Here is a 14,220-nt window from a genome sequence, read left to right as displayed (position 1 = left end):
ATAGCCACAACAATCCTACCTAAGCAGCTATTTTAATTTTTAACTTGTACTGCCTCAGGAGAAAGGTTTCTAAAAAGCAAAGATCTGTCATCTTCCAGGCCACACTTCAACTAGTGTTTAAAAACTTTACAATACTCTCATTTAACTTTAGGCATTAATGTTTTACCTTCTTTTTAAAAATAACCGTTGCTTAAAAGAAATACACACTTCTATAAATTGGAACTATCTTTTATGTAAAGAGCCCTCCAAGGGGTGCATTTAATCCCATACAATCTGGAGGCCTAAAAACACTGTCACTGACAAACCTTTTATGAGGTCAGGGAATAAAGAACAGGGAGTAGGGAAAATACTACAGTTGACTGTCGTTCTTTAGAGACAAGTCATAAAAAGACTGAGGATTTAGAATAAAAACATATAGACCCTCCCCAAATTTAGACTCCCTTCTGGTCAAAGAAAGAAATTCAGAAGGCTACTGATAAGAGATGGATAGATGGGAAAGCATAGATCCAAACAGGATGACGGGGCAGGATGGAGTGGAGTTATTCTCCACCTGGGGCTAACAGGGCACTCACAGGAGCTTGTACCAGTAATTAGGAAGCACTGATTAGATGCTGGGCCTTTCATCTCTACGGGCAACCCTTGAGAAAGAATTATTATCCCACTCCCCACCCCCCTTTTAAACTAATGAAGAAAATAACTAATGAAGAAAGTGATTAAGTTACTTTTCCCAGGTTCCAGAGGGAGGCACATGTGAATTTGAACGTGGGCATGTCTCCAGTATCCTGTGTTTATTACTATCCTGAGCCAATTTTCAGGATACCGATTAGTATCAATAAATAAAGCAACTTGCAAAATGCATACGGATTTCTGGGAGGACTTAAGGGAAATTATAAACATCTTGGGGAACGTCCTTCTGATCTGTACTCGACTCCACTGTGGAACCCACTTAGCGCAGCACTAAGGCTCCCGAAGCCCTTCCAGCACAGGCGGCTCACAGGCATAACGCTGTGCTCACCTCGCCCGTCTTGACCTCCTGAGATTTACAAACGTAAGAGATTTATAGTCTCTTCTGTCTTTGAACCTAAAGATAATTCTCATATCTTACCAAAAAATACGTCCGTGATAAAAAGTTTTATAATAAACCATTTCTCCTTGTGACTCCGGAGCTGAAACTTAGTAGACCTCCTTTCAAAGAAGAGCTTTTGCCTCTGAAGATGAATTCCTGGGTCTGACATCCTGACAAAGAGTCAAAATGATGCCTATTCTCCAAATCTGCCAGGTGATGGAATGGACACCCCACCTGCCTAGACAGACACTCTGTGAAGAGCTGTATTTGTAGGGTGGTCTCTTGTAAACTCCCCGAATTCATTTCACAGTCTTGCTTCTTCTAGTTCAGACATCTTATAGCTGCTCTGGTGCCTTCGGTCCCTCTAAAAGGCTCTGTTCCTTTTCTCCTACACCTTCGTGGTAGGGAGTGTGATGCGCCCCCCAGGTCACCCTGGGGATGAAGGACCTGGTCCCCCATCTGTTGGGAATGCTGCTGGCAGGCGGCCCTCAGCTGTCAGTCCCCTTTGGGGACTGTCTCCAACTGAAAGGAACTGTCTTGTCAAGGTCGTGCCTCCCTCCAGGGATGTCCTCATCCCAGGGCTGATGGCAGAGTGGGTATCCAGGCTCCACTCTCGGCCCAGCAGCGCCAGGGCCTCCTGAGGAACAGCTAAGGCCTCTGTTGGGTCTGCCTCACAGCCCAGCTTCTCTCTCTGCCCAAACCCTGCTTCCTTTTCCTTCCAGATGTTGAGCCCAGGAACAACCCTAATAAGCCTCCTGTGCTGTAACGTTGTCCATCTCAGAGTCTGCTGCCTGGGAAGCAAATCTGCAGCCAATTCTGTCAGGGTGAACCACAGCCACCAGACTGCAAGCTCTGCCTCTGTCCTCACCTCCGAGAACAGTGCTTCAGTATTTGAGCAAAGGGATAAATCACCTACATAGAACAGACGGAAGGCAGTCCTCCATGGACGGGTTTGCCGAGCTCAATCAAGTCCTTTCTGTCTTTGGAGTATGAGTTTGACCCACCGCAGAGGATGTGGTGAGGGTGGGTATGAGTTGGTGCACGTGAAGAACGGACCGTATAAGACTACAGTGGAGATAGAAAAGTAGCGACTTTCCTGCCCAGAATTCAGCGCACGTGACACACCTGGGGTTATGGACTCTCCCAGGAAGAGACAGAGAACAGGTATTGCTTCAGCTTTCTATCAAAAGAGGCCATGGTACAAAGGATGTTAAGAGATTTGCCTCAAGTTCAATAAGAAAATGAAAGTGAAAGGCAAGAAAATAATTCGAGCACAGACTCATAACGCACTATACCCGTTTCCTCAGAGACCGAGGTCATCTGACGACCATTCTCGACTTTATTCCCGCCCCCCCCCCCCCCACACACAGAGCAGCCCTTTAGACTATGGTTCCTAAGTTATCCACGCCATGTTTTAGAAATACCCTCTACATCAGAGCAGAGCTGCTTCCTAACTGTGCTTTGGAGAACAGACTCCACTAATGACTGGAGTATTAATCTGTATGTCTTTCTACCTATTCTTTTAACATATTCTTTAAATACAGTTTTTAAATTAAAAAATTAGTCCCAAATTCTCTATTCTTAAGGATTTATAGATTCTCAGATATTCAGAGAGTAATTTGTAATATATTTTTCCTTTGGCGAATCAAATAATATTTGTTACATACTTACCATGGTGATTGAAAAAAAGAAAATATGCAAGTAGGAGCCTATAAAATTCTATTGTTACTATTAACTGCCCTCTGTACACTTCTTTCTTATGTTCAGCATAGCTGGGGTTAATTTTACGGATTGGTGTATCTTTAGAAAATTTGTGCTCCCATTGAAGATGGGCTGAGATGAACAATGGACCATTTTTATTGAGATCCAAGGTGGACTCTCTCCTGTCCTTCCCTCTATGAATATGAAGGTCTCCATCCTGAAAGGTGAATACCCTGAGGGGTGGGGAGGGCCAAAAGATCTTCTCTTAACTTTACAGACTTTTTGTGAAAGTTCCCAAAGCTTGTTGACACTTACGTAAAGGTCTGGATGCCGAGAGAAAGGGATAGGAAAGCATTTATATTTGCAAAGGACTTAAACATCTGTTTTAAAGTGAATTTGATGTTATCCTGTGAGGTGTTTCCCTTCTTCCAGTCATTGGACCTGAAAGGCAGGCGCCCTGGCCTGGGCTGGTGGCCACCTTCAGGCACGGCGTGCTCTGGGTCGTAGCAGCCAAGTTATCACGGCTCTGGATTTTGTGCAAAACTCAATACGATTCACACTGAAATGCCGCTTCAGAGAGCGAGTATTCCAAGACGTCAAGCTAGTTACCCCAAAAGGATGTTGTAAGATACTCCTGATAGGGGGGCGAAATCAGCCAACATTCAAGCACACAAAGCACCGGAGAAACAGGGACTCACCCGAGTGAGACTTCTGGAACGAGAGCTGCTGGCTCGACTCTCCAGACTGCCCCCTCTGCTCAGGCCACTGAGCCTGCAGCCGGGCAACAAGTCAGGGTCCATCTCCCAAGAGTCTGACTTCTGGTGATGGACAGGCATCCCCACAGTAACCCCAGCCGCTGGCTCAATCACAGGAAGTGGGGAAGGGGCCGGTGTCCCATGCCCAAGTAGTGGGTCACCTCTGGAGGAGTAAGCACAAGGTGACAAGGGTTAGTGAGCTCAGACAGCGAAGGCCTCATTCCCCCAGGACGAACAGGCGTCACGAGATACAGTCGGCTGGTCCACAGCCTCGACCGTTAGGACTAAGGTGATCAGGACCCCCGAAGTCAACTTGTTTGGTGATGCTCATTTCCATTTCTCCTCTATCTCCTTCTCCATTATGAAGACGTAAGAATTATTTTTATTTTATTTTTTATTGAAGTAGAGTTGATTTACAATGTTGTGTTAAGTTCTGCTGTACAAGCAAAGTGATTCAGTTATACATACATATATATTTCATTTTATATTCATTTCCATTATGGTCTATCACAGGATATTGAATATATCAATATTTCCCCGTGCTGTACAGTAGGACCTTGTTTATCCCTCCTATATATAATAGTTGCCATCTGCTAACCCCAAGCTCCCAGTCCATCCCTCCCCCACCCTTCTCCTCCTTGGCAACCACAAGTCTGTTCTCTACGTCTGTGAGTCTATTTCTGTTTCGTAGATAAGTTTATATATTAGATTCCACATATAGGTGATATCATATGATATTTGTCTTTGTCTGACTGTATGATCATTTCTAGGTCCATCCATGTTGCTGCAAATGACATTATTTCATTCTTTTTTATGGTTGAGTAGCAGTAAGAATTATTTTTAAGGAAAGATGGGTGTACTAAAAATTTCTTTCGTGCTGAAAATTTGATGAAATAATGTTCTGGCGCCGTCCTCTGCTCTTCGCGTCTGTACTTTCACGCTCCGTCACACTCAGACTCAGGCTTTCCCTGTACTGCTTATAAATTCTATTCTTTTCTGCCTCAGACACCACAGCATCATGGTTCCTTTTCCAGCCTCGTTACAGTTCAGAGTTGAGGTAAAGTGACAAGAGCTAACAAATTACTAATGGAAGTTTGGTTGACATCTCCGAAATTCCAGACTCTTTGGAGGCCGTGATACTACTGCAGTTTCTACATAAAATGCTAAGGTCCCATCAGTTAATACCATTGGGAAGTTCATGTTCCCACTTTCAGGAACAAGGACACTGAAACTGTCCCCCCCGAGCCCTAGTCTCATACAGTCCTCTGACTGTTCCAGCAGGAAATTCAGCTCAGCCCCTGAACAACAGACAACTGAGTTCAACAAAACCTTCCAGAAGACTAAAGAAGGCTAGTAGGGAATAAGGGAATATGCCTCCTGTCCATTACATATGACCTGATGTTACAGCAAGTGAGGAAATAGATGCTCACCCCTCCCTACACTGAAAGCACCACCAGGTGGCCTTACGAGCCCCTAAAGAATCCCGAGGGGCACGTGAGCTAAAACCACCATAGGTGCCGTCTGGTGGGGGCGGGAGCGGGCAGTGAATCTTCCCCTGACAACAGAGGAAAGACGGGAAGCGAGGTACTGATTCACCTCCAATGAGGGACCTGGGGGACCGTGTGCTCGGTGGGGCAGGACCTGGAACTTGGCTCCGGATCTGTGCAATGAGACAGCACATGGGACCCTCCGTGGGGTGGAGGGTGGTAACTGACTATACCATCCGAGAGCACGCCTTTCTCCTGTGCTACTAGCGTTTTAAAAGCTATTCTGATGCTGTAAAACTGTAGTGTTTAGACTTATACAAATTATTCCCTTGAAAGAAGGTGAGGAAGCTAATCAGAATTCTCCAGAAGGCAGATTCTGTTGGGGAGAAAGTGGAAACCTTGGTTCAATATCCTTCACAGGCTCGAGCTGTCAGTCTTCTTTCATCTCTTAAGGAATTGAGAACGAGGGGCTCCCTGGTCCTAGTTCCCCAGGAGCCAAAAATATAGAATTCCATGGGTGAGCCACTATGGGGCGTGGATTTCTGAGCGGGGGGCAAGGTCTGCACTGGAAAGGGGAGAGCGTGAGATAAAGAAGCAGGAGCAGATCCGTCTGACAGAGCGGCCAGAGCCGTGAGTCTGTGAGGTCATGACCACCCCACAGTATCTAGTCTCCTTTCCCAAACAAGGGCTCACTTTCTGTGTTTGCTAACAGTGCACTTTAGAAAAGGGAGGCCAGGGTCAGACTAAGAGGGCTCCATAGATGAAGAAACCGACTTCTCCCAGAGGGCGCAGAGCAGGCTCACTGCGGGAGCGCCACAGGCTAGCACCACAAAGGGAAACTAGAGCCGCGTGTGCGTGTTTCTGTTTATTCTCTTGGGCTTCCTGTGTTTGTTGCTCGGTATTTACTAGTAGCAGCCTTTTCTGGTAAGGTTGAAGGTCACAAGTGATCTACAGTCTTGGTAAATCTCTGTCTGCCAAGCATGGCCGGTCAGGGCGCAGCAGCCATCCAAGTTGATGGTTCTCGTGGAACTGGTGGAGCTAGTGGGGCAAGTGAACCTCCAAAGTGAGTGCACTGGAGCCAGAGAGGAAGGAAGCTCCTCCTCTTCATCCTCCCCTGTACATTCCAGAAAGACCTAGAATGGCCTGGATGGAAGGCATCCAGCCCTCCTCCCACTATCACCCCACTCTGTCAAAGTTCCAGATGGCCACAGTCAGGTCTGCAGAGCAGCCCAAGGAGCTAGGTCCTTCCACTACTCACCAAACCCCAGAGATGAGTCATCTTGTCAAAGACCCGTCCTGAGGCACAGTGGCTTTCAGCCTCGTCACACAAACAGCTTTGGGGACATCTTTGACACCTCCCTGTCCCTGCCACTCACAACCAACCAGCTGCCCAGCCCTGTTGATTTTTCCTGCCCAATGTCAGTTGGATCCACTTCCTTTCTGGTCCCCCTCCCGAGTTCAGGACCATTTTTACCACATCATCTGACTGTTCTTGCTTTTTCCATTTTGGCCATCCTTTTGCTGTATTCTTCTGCTGGATTAATCTTGAAACACCACTGTGATGTCACCACTCTCCTGAAAGCAATCACCTTCAACCCACTCCCCACAGGCTGCAGAATCAAAGTTCGTCCTATCAATCAGTCCTTGCTTCAGTTGGAACCCTATATTCCTTTCTAGTCTTGGCATGTTCTTCTGATGTTTACTGTTCTCCTACTTCATATGGGGCAGATTCCAGGTACTAGAGAAAGACCAATGGGTAAGAGGCATCTCCTCCCCAGGGGAAGTTAATCCAGCAACGGGTCAGAACCAGATCTACTGAATACATCTGTGGGGGTAACAGCTGAGCATGTGCATTTTTATCAAGTTCCACAAGTAATTCTGCCACATGGCGCCAACTCTAATGGAGGACGGATGCATCACCGTGTCCAGCGCCAAGACAGGGCACATGGGAGCAGGGGGAAGGTGCCCATACTCCCCAGGAGGGCTCAGAGACTTTCAGAAAGGCCAGCAATAAGAGATGTTTGAGATTTCAGGTTTAAACAAACCATGCTGGGCATTCCAAACACAGAAGGAGAGTAAGCAACACATGGCCTATTTGAAAAGTCGTGAGTGGCTGGGGTGAAGCCCTGAAATGAGCTAAAGCACAACACAGAATGAGCTGGAAAAGGGAGAAAGTGCAAATAGAGGCACACAGAAAAGTGGACCCAAGCGAAGAGGGACTTGAATCTTGAACTTCACCCACAGGTGATGGGGAGCCCTGGAGAGAGGCAGCATCACATTTATAGGTTAGAAAGATGACTCTGGCAACAGTTGGGAGGGTGACAGCACCAGGGGGGAAGCTAAAAGCAATCAGGACAAGCGATTTAAAAGAAGCAGGAGGCTGCTCAGTGTTCTCCGGGACACATTTTAGAGTGTGGAAAAAGCTAAAGGACAGAACAGAGTCTCGTATACTTCCATGTGTATAGGGAAAAAAATGAAAAATATCTCTGTTTATGCTTTGATGTGCCTAGAATCTTTCTGGAAGGATACATGAGAAAAATTGCAACAAAGGCTGCCTGTGGGGAGGGAGAAATGGATGGATAGGAAGTAGCTGGAATCATTACAGTAAAATCAGACAAAGGAAAAGAAGGGAAAAGTGAATTACTAGAAACAAAGAGGAGTACTTCAAAATGATAAAAATTTCGATTTACCTGCATGTACCTCAAATATAAATAACATGAGTTAATAAACCCACCATTATAGTGGGAGATTTCTGCACACCACTCTTAACAATAGATAAATCCAGCAGACTGGGAATAAAGAAGATTTAAACAACACAATTAACAAGTTTGATCTAAGCGACATTTACAACATACTAAGTGAAGCAACTTCTTTTTCTTTTTTTTCTTTTTTTTTTTTTTTTTTTGCGGTATGCGGGCCTCTCACTGCTGTGGCCTCTCCCGTTGTGGAGCACAGGCTCCGGACGCGCAGGCTCAGCGGCCATGGCTCACGGGCCCAGCCGCTCTGCGGCATGTGGGATCTTCCCGGACCGCGGCATGAACCCGTGTCCCCTGCATCGGCAGGCGGACTCTCAACCACTGCGCCACCAGGGGAGCCCGAAGCAACTTCTTAATACATATTTTTTCATGTTCACATAGAATACTTATGGAAACTGATGGCATCCTGGGCCAGAAATCAAGTCTCAGCAAATTTCAGAAGACTGGTGGTATCAGAAAACACATTATTTTACTACAAAGCAATTAAATTAGAAATCAATGACCTAAAGATAATCAGAAGAATCCATGTCGTTAGGAATTTATATTTCTAAGTAACTCTTAGAAATATTATTAGAAAGTAGAAAGTATTTAGAACTACATGATAATAAAAATACTGCATATCGAAACCTGTGGGATGTAGCTAAAACATCACTTAAATGCTTACAGTGTTAGAAAACAAGGCTGGAATTTAATGAAGCAAGCAAGTAACGTTTAAATTAGGAAAAAAACCAAAAGAATAAACACAGAATAGACAGGGTAAAAAAAAGAATGTGAAATTAGATAAATAGAAAAACACACAATAGAGAACTAAATTTCAAAATTTATTGTTTTGAAAATGCTAATAAAATTGACAAAGTTTTGGCAGAACTAATCAAGAAAAAATAGACAAACAATATCAGAATGAAAAGGGAAACATAAGTATAGATGCCACAGGTATTGAAAGGGGGTATTATAAACAATTTTATGCCAGTAAATTTGAAAAGATAGATGAAATGGACAAATTCCTAAGAGAAGATCTCCTTAAAACTAACACCACAAATAAAAGAAAAAATCTGAATAGTAATATAATCATTAAAGAAAATAAATCATTATATAAAAATCTTACAACAAAGAAAACAGCACATCCAGAAAGTTTTACTAGAGAGTTTTATGAAACATTCAAGGAACAAATAACTCTAAGTTTACACAAACTTCTGCAGAGAAGAGAAAAAGTAGAAACAAACTCATCTCATTTTGAGGCTATTAAAACCTTGATGCCAAAACCCAAGAATGTATAAAGAAGAAAAAATTATAGGCTGCTGTCATTCATGAACACAGATACAAAAAGTCCTAAACAAAATTATTAGTAAGCTGGATCTAGAAAGCAAATAATGACCAAGATGACTTAATCCCAAAAATGCAAGGTTGGAATAACGTTGATTTTCCAACATACAGTACAACATTAATTGATTAAAGGAGAAAAGTCATACAGTCATTTCAATAGATGACAAAAAGCATTGGACGAATTTAATATTATGCATAATTTAAAAATAAACTTCACAAATTATGAACTTTTTAAATCCAATAAAAGATATCCATAAAAATTATAGCAAACATCATATTTGATGGCAAAATATTAAAACCACTCCCATTACCACCATCCCATCCTCTATTCTATATTGTATATTAAGTCATAACCCACATATAAGGCAAGAAAAAAAATGAATAGGGATTGAAAAGGAAGATGTTATTATTCACATATAATTACAGTCTTTGTAGAAAACTCCAAAATTCTGTCAAATTATTAGAATCAGTAAGAGTTTAACAAAGTCACTGGGGATAAGCCAATATAAAAAAAAATCAATTTCTATATACTAGCCACAAACAACAGCTAAAAAAGATACCATTAAAAATAGCATAGGGCTTCCCTGGTGGCGCAGTGGTTGAGAGTCTGCCTGCCGATGCAGGGGACACGGGTTTGTACCCCGGTCCGGGAAGATCCCACATGCCACGGAGCGGCTGGGCCCGTGAGCCATGGCCGCTAAGCCTGCATGTCCGGAGCCTGTGCTCCGCAACAGAAGAGGCCACAACAGTGAGAGGCCCGCGTACCGCAAAAAAAAAAAAAAAAAAAAAAAAAAAGCATAAAATTGTACTTTCATGGTAGTGCAGTGGTTAAGAATCTGCCTGCCAATGCAGGGGACGCAGGTTTGATCCCTGGTCCAGGAAGATCCCACATGCTGCAGAGCAACTAAGCCTGTGCGCCACAACTACTGAGCCTGTGCTCTACAGCCCGGGAGCCACAACTACTGAGCCCACATGCCACAACTACTGAAGCCCGTGTGCCTAAAGCCCGTGCTCAGCAGCAAGAGAAGCCGCCGCAATGAGAAGCCCGCGCACCGCAACGAAGAGTAGCCCCTGCTCACCGTAACTAGAGAAAGCCCACGTGCAGCAACGAAGACCCAATGCAGCCATAATTAATTAATTAATTAATTAAAAATAGCATAAAATAAAGATGCATATATGTATATATACATTATATTACTTGGGAAAAGATTTAACAAAAGATGAACTCCAAGAATAAGCAAAAACAAGGTAAACATTTTACAATGGAATACTGTTCATCAGTCAGAAGCAATCAATTGGACGATGGTGTGGATGGATCTTGAAATGTATGGAGTGAAGTTATAATTAGAGTCTTAGCACAATCCATGTGTATACATTTAAAGCACACACAGCCCTGTATTTTACATCCATAACCAGGGACACATCCCAGTGGTGCGGATGGGTGGGTGGGGGCGGGGCACACATCGACTGTACTATAGTCTACACCTGGTCTGCTCCACCACACTGTTTTCTTACACACCTCTTACTGCCCGAAAAACAATAAGGAAGATTTCCTGCAGGTTTGAATAATAATGATTTATCAGATCATTTTATCACCTGGGAAACTGTGAAAAGTCCAGATCTCAGGAGATGACACAGGACAGATGAGTTTGGATTTAAAGAGAGAAGCAGAGGAGACACCCATAATCTAGAAACCCTGGGGCAATTTAGGAGGGAAACGCTGAAGGCGGTCTGGCTTAACTAGGAAGGAGAAACCCTGAATTTAAACTTTTCTTGGATCATAATTTAGCTCAAAGTTAGCCAGGGAAAGGTTGACCAGATCCAATTTACCTAAGAATCTAAACTGGAACAAATAGATAAGTTCCCTTACATTCAACTACTAAGCTTTGTCCCACTTGGTGGGGGGAAGGGAATCGCGTCTTCTGAGACTTAGATTCCCTGCAGACATGCTAAACAAAATCACAAGGGTGATTATTGTCTTTGCAGTTCTGAACATGAAGGGGAAAATGATCCTCCTTAACCAAGTGATGTGGAACTAATTTTGCTTAGCATGTCTGCGTTACACTTTAGAAAGAGAACTGCTCCAACTCACAGCCAAGGCAAACGCTTCACAAAAGAAAAGAAAGGTTGGGTCTTAGGGTTCTGAACCCTGTGGGCTATGATCCAGGCTTAGAGACCCCGACTCCTGTCTAGACACCACTATGAACCACCACAGCTACGGTACAGTCAGCAGAAGCACAGCTTAGCTGGGAAAGGAGAAGAAATGAGCTTTTTAAAAACACCCCCTTCCCATATTGGGCCATCCACAAGGGCCAGACCCATGTGCAAACCTACATCCCACTCTTTCATCATCTCATTCTCCATTCATAGGAACGTTGGGAAGATCTGTTCCCAAACCTAGAAAAAGAATCTTAGGACAGAAATTACCTTGAAGACTATATCCTGAGAAATCCCAATATGATGATTTAACGGCCAAGCCGCTTTCAAAAAGATATGTTCTTCTTGACCTTCAAGGACATTAAAAATGAAGGAGCTTCCCCATGGGAACTGTTTCTGGGTCATCACAGCTCATTACCACTCATGGGCTTTTCCTATGGTTAAGCAGTGGGCGAAAGTAAAGAAAGCCATTTTTCATGGAATGTACACAATCTTAGATGAAATAATCAGAAAACACAAAATAGCCATTGTTGGCCTTAATGCTGGCAGCTCTTGACAACCTTTGTTTGTCTGAACATGTACTGATGTATTTTGCTCTGATTTACACAAACAAAGAAGACAGGGGTCCTACTTTTATAGCTTTCTATAGCTTCTATAGTTTTCTGTCTAGTTCTCTGCTCATTCCTGTTTTTATGGGAGTGATGTGCATTAACAAAAATGAGTTTTAGGGTTTCCCTGCTGGCGCAGCGGTTGAGAGTCCGCCTGCCGATTCAGGGGACACGGGTTTGTGCCCCGGTCCACATGCCGTGGAGCGGCTAGGCCCGTGAGCCATGGCCGCTGAGCCTGTGCTTCCGGAGCCTGTGCTCCGCAGTGGGAGGGGCCACAGCAGTGAGAAGCCCGCGTACCGCAAAAAAAAAAAAAAAAAGTTTTATAATGAGAAATTACATAGAAAATGAAGCTGTAATCGATGCCAAGACTCTTTTATACTGTTTTATTAACCTAATCCATAAGTTAAAAGGAAACGGAGTCCTGATATTCTTTCTTTTCTACTATTCAACTTAATTACGGCTTGAATAAAATTCTTAGATTAATCATTTCATTTCTCCCCCTAAAAATAATTTATAGATGAACTCCATAGAAATGATTGTGCTCTAGTTATGACAACACACCTGATAATGCAACACAACCCTCAGTCCCACCTCCCATTTCACACATAAAGGACAGTCTCTGGCCCCTCCCATCCCTCTCAGTACCAAAGATGCACATTTAGACCCAAATGTAAAGAACTGACCTGGTAGGCAGGTAAAAGTTGTTTGGGGTCCTGTAGTTCATTTTCTTCCAAGTTTTCTGCCCTCAAAAACTTTGTTAAAAATAAAACAGGGCTTCCCTGGTGGCGCAGTGGTTAAGAATCCGCCTGCCGCCAATGCAGGGGTTTGAGCCCTGGCCGGGGAAGATCCTATATGCCGTGGAGCAACTAAACCCATGCACCACAACTGCTGAGCCTGCACTCTAGAGCCCGTGAGCCACAACTACTGGGCCCGCGTGCCATAACTACTGAAGCCCTCGCGCCTAGAGCCCATGCTCCACGAGAGAAGCCACCTCAATGAGAAACCCGTGCACTGCAATGAAGAGTAGCCCCCTCTTCCGCAACTAGAGAAAGCCCGCGCACAGCAACGAAGACCCAACGCAGCCAAAAATAAATAAATAAAAATTTTAAAAATAATAATAATTAAAAAAAAAAGATTCAGTGCAACATTCACCAGTGAATTGCAAAGACCTAATTAACCTTTCTGAAATCCTGGATTCCTTTTGGGACCACAGGCCTATCAAAGTGGGCACCGTTTTTGTTTTCCTAACCAATCCTGCCAAGGAGCTGTAAGAACATAGGGCTTTAAAGTGTGTCTGGAATCTGGCCTAACCTTGTCTCTTCACACTTATTGCCACAATAGGAACCCTTTTATCCAGCCGAGTTTCCTTCATGCTCTGCTCGGGTGTGAGCCACGTTTGGACTGCTTCCCCGTCCCTCTCCTCTCCATCCTCAAAGCCTGGCTCATGAACGATGGCAAACCCCATCTAGTCTTCCTTCAGAATGCTGCCCTTCGCCTGGCTCCTCCAGTACTGCTTACTTTCCACCACTTTTTAACCACATGATGCCACCTTTGTCCCTCTGATACAACTCATCACATCAGATTTCATTATGCTCGTAATTCCTTTTCCTCAGTTAGACTAGACTTGCAGGCAAAGCTCTCTCTCTCTTTTTTTAAAACTATAGCCACAGGATTTTGGAAAATATTCATCCCAAAATATTGACTTAGTATTTGTTACTTAACCAAAATTTATGTTTTATTTATTTAAAAAAAATTGTATGGAAGTACAGTTGCTTTGCAATATTGTGTTAGCTTCAGGTGTACAGCATAGTGATTCAGTATTTTTTGCAGATTATATTCCATTATAGGTTATTGTAATATAATGGCTATAATTCCCTGTGCTATACAGTATATCCTAGTTGCTTACCTATTTTATGTGTAGTAGTTTGTATCTGTTTATCCCATACCTCTAATTTGTCCTTGCCTTCCCCCCTCTCCCCTTTGGTAATCATGTTTGTTTTCTATGTCTGTGAGTCTGTTTCTGTTTTGTATATACATGCATTTGTATTATTTTTTAGATTCCATGTATAAGTGATATCATATAGTATTAGTTTTTCTCTGTCTTATTTCACTAAGCAAATACTCTCTGTGTCCATCCACACTACGTCAAATGGCAGTATTTCATTCTTTCTTATGGCTGGGTAATATTCCATTGCATATATACCATGTTTTTTTAATCCAGTCATCTGTTGATGGGCACTTGGGTTGCTTCCATGTCTTGCCTATTGTAAATAGTGCTGCTATGAACACAAAATTTATATTTTAAAACTCTAAAACCATGAGAGTATCCTTAAAACAGACCTTTGATGTAGAAGAAAAGTTTGAACA

General features: G+C 43.4%; 2 protein-coding genes across 2 annotated transcripts in view; one reads left to right on the top strand and one right to left on the bottom strand.

Moving 5' to 3' along the window:
* UPF2 (UPF2 regulator of nonsense mediated mRNA decay) overlaps window positions 1-14,220 on the top strand; it is a 211,880-nt gene that overhangs the window by 153,406 nt on the left and 44,254 nt on the right. The window lies entirely within an intron of this gene.
* Window positions 1-14,220, bottom strand: part of PROSER2 (proline and serine rich 2) — a 40,831-nt gene that overhangs the window by 18,072 nt on the left and 8,539 nt on the right. The window contains exon 2 of the mRNA XM_067701326.1: window positions 3,466-3,685. Within this exon, the coding sequence (XP_067557427.1) occupies window positions 3,466-3,603 (138 nt within the window). The 5' untranslated portion in view covers window positions 3,604-3,685. The remainder of the gene's footprint in view (window positions 1-3,465; window positions 3,686-14,220) is intronic.

Source organism: Pseudorca crassidens, chromosome 1 (genome assembly GCF_039906515.1).
Source record: "Pseudorca crassidens isolate mPseCra1 chromosome 1, mPseCra1.hap1, whole genome shotgun sequence".
In the NCBI taxonomy this organism is placed as follows: domain Eukaryota; kingdom Metazoa; phylum Chordata; class Mammalia; order Artiodactyla; family Delphinidae; genus Pseudorca; species Pseudorca crassidens.
The sequence above is the reverse complement of the archived record's forward strand: the minus strand, read 5'-3'. Positions and strand labels throughout refer to the sequence as shown.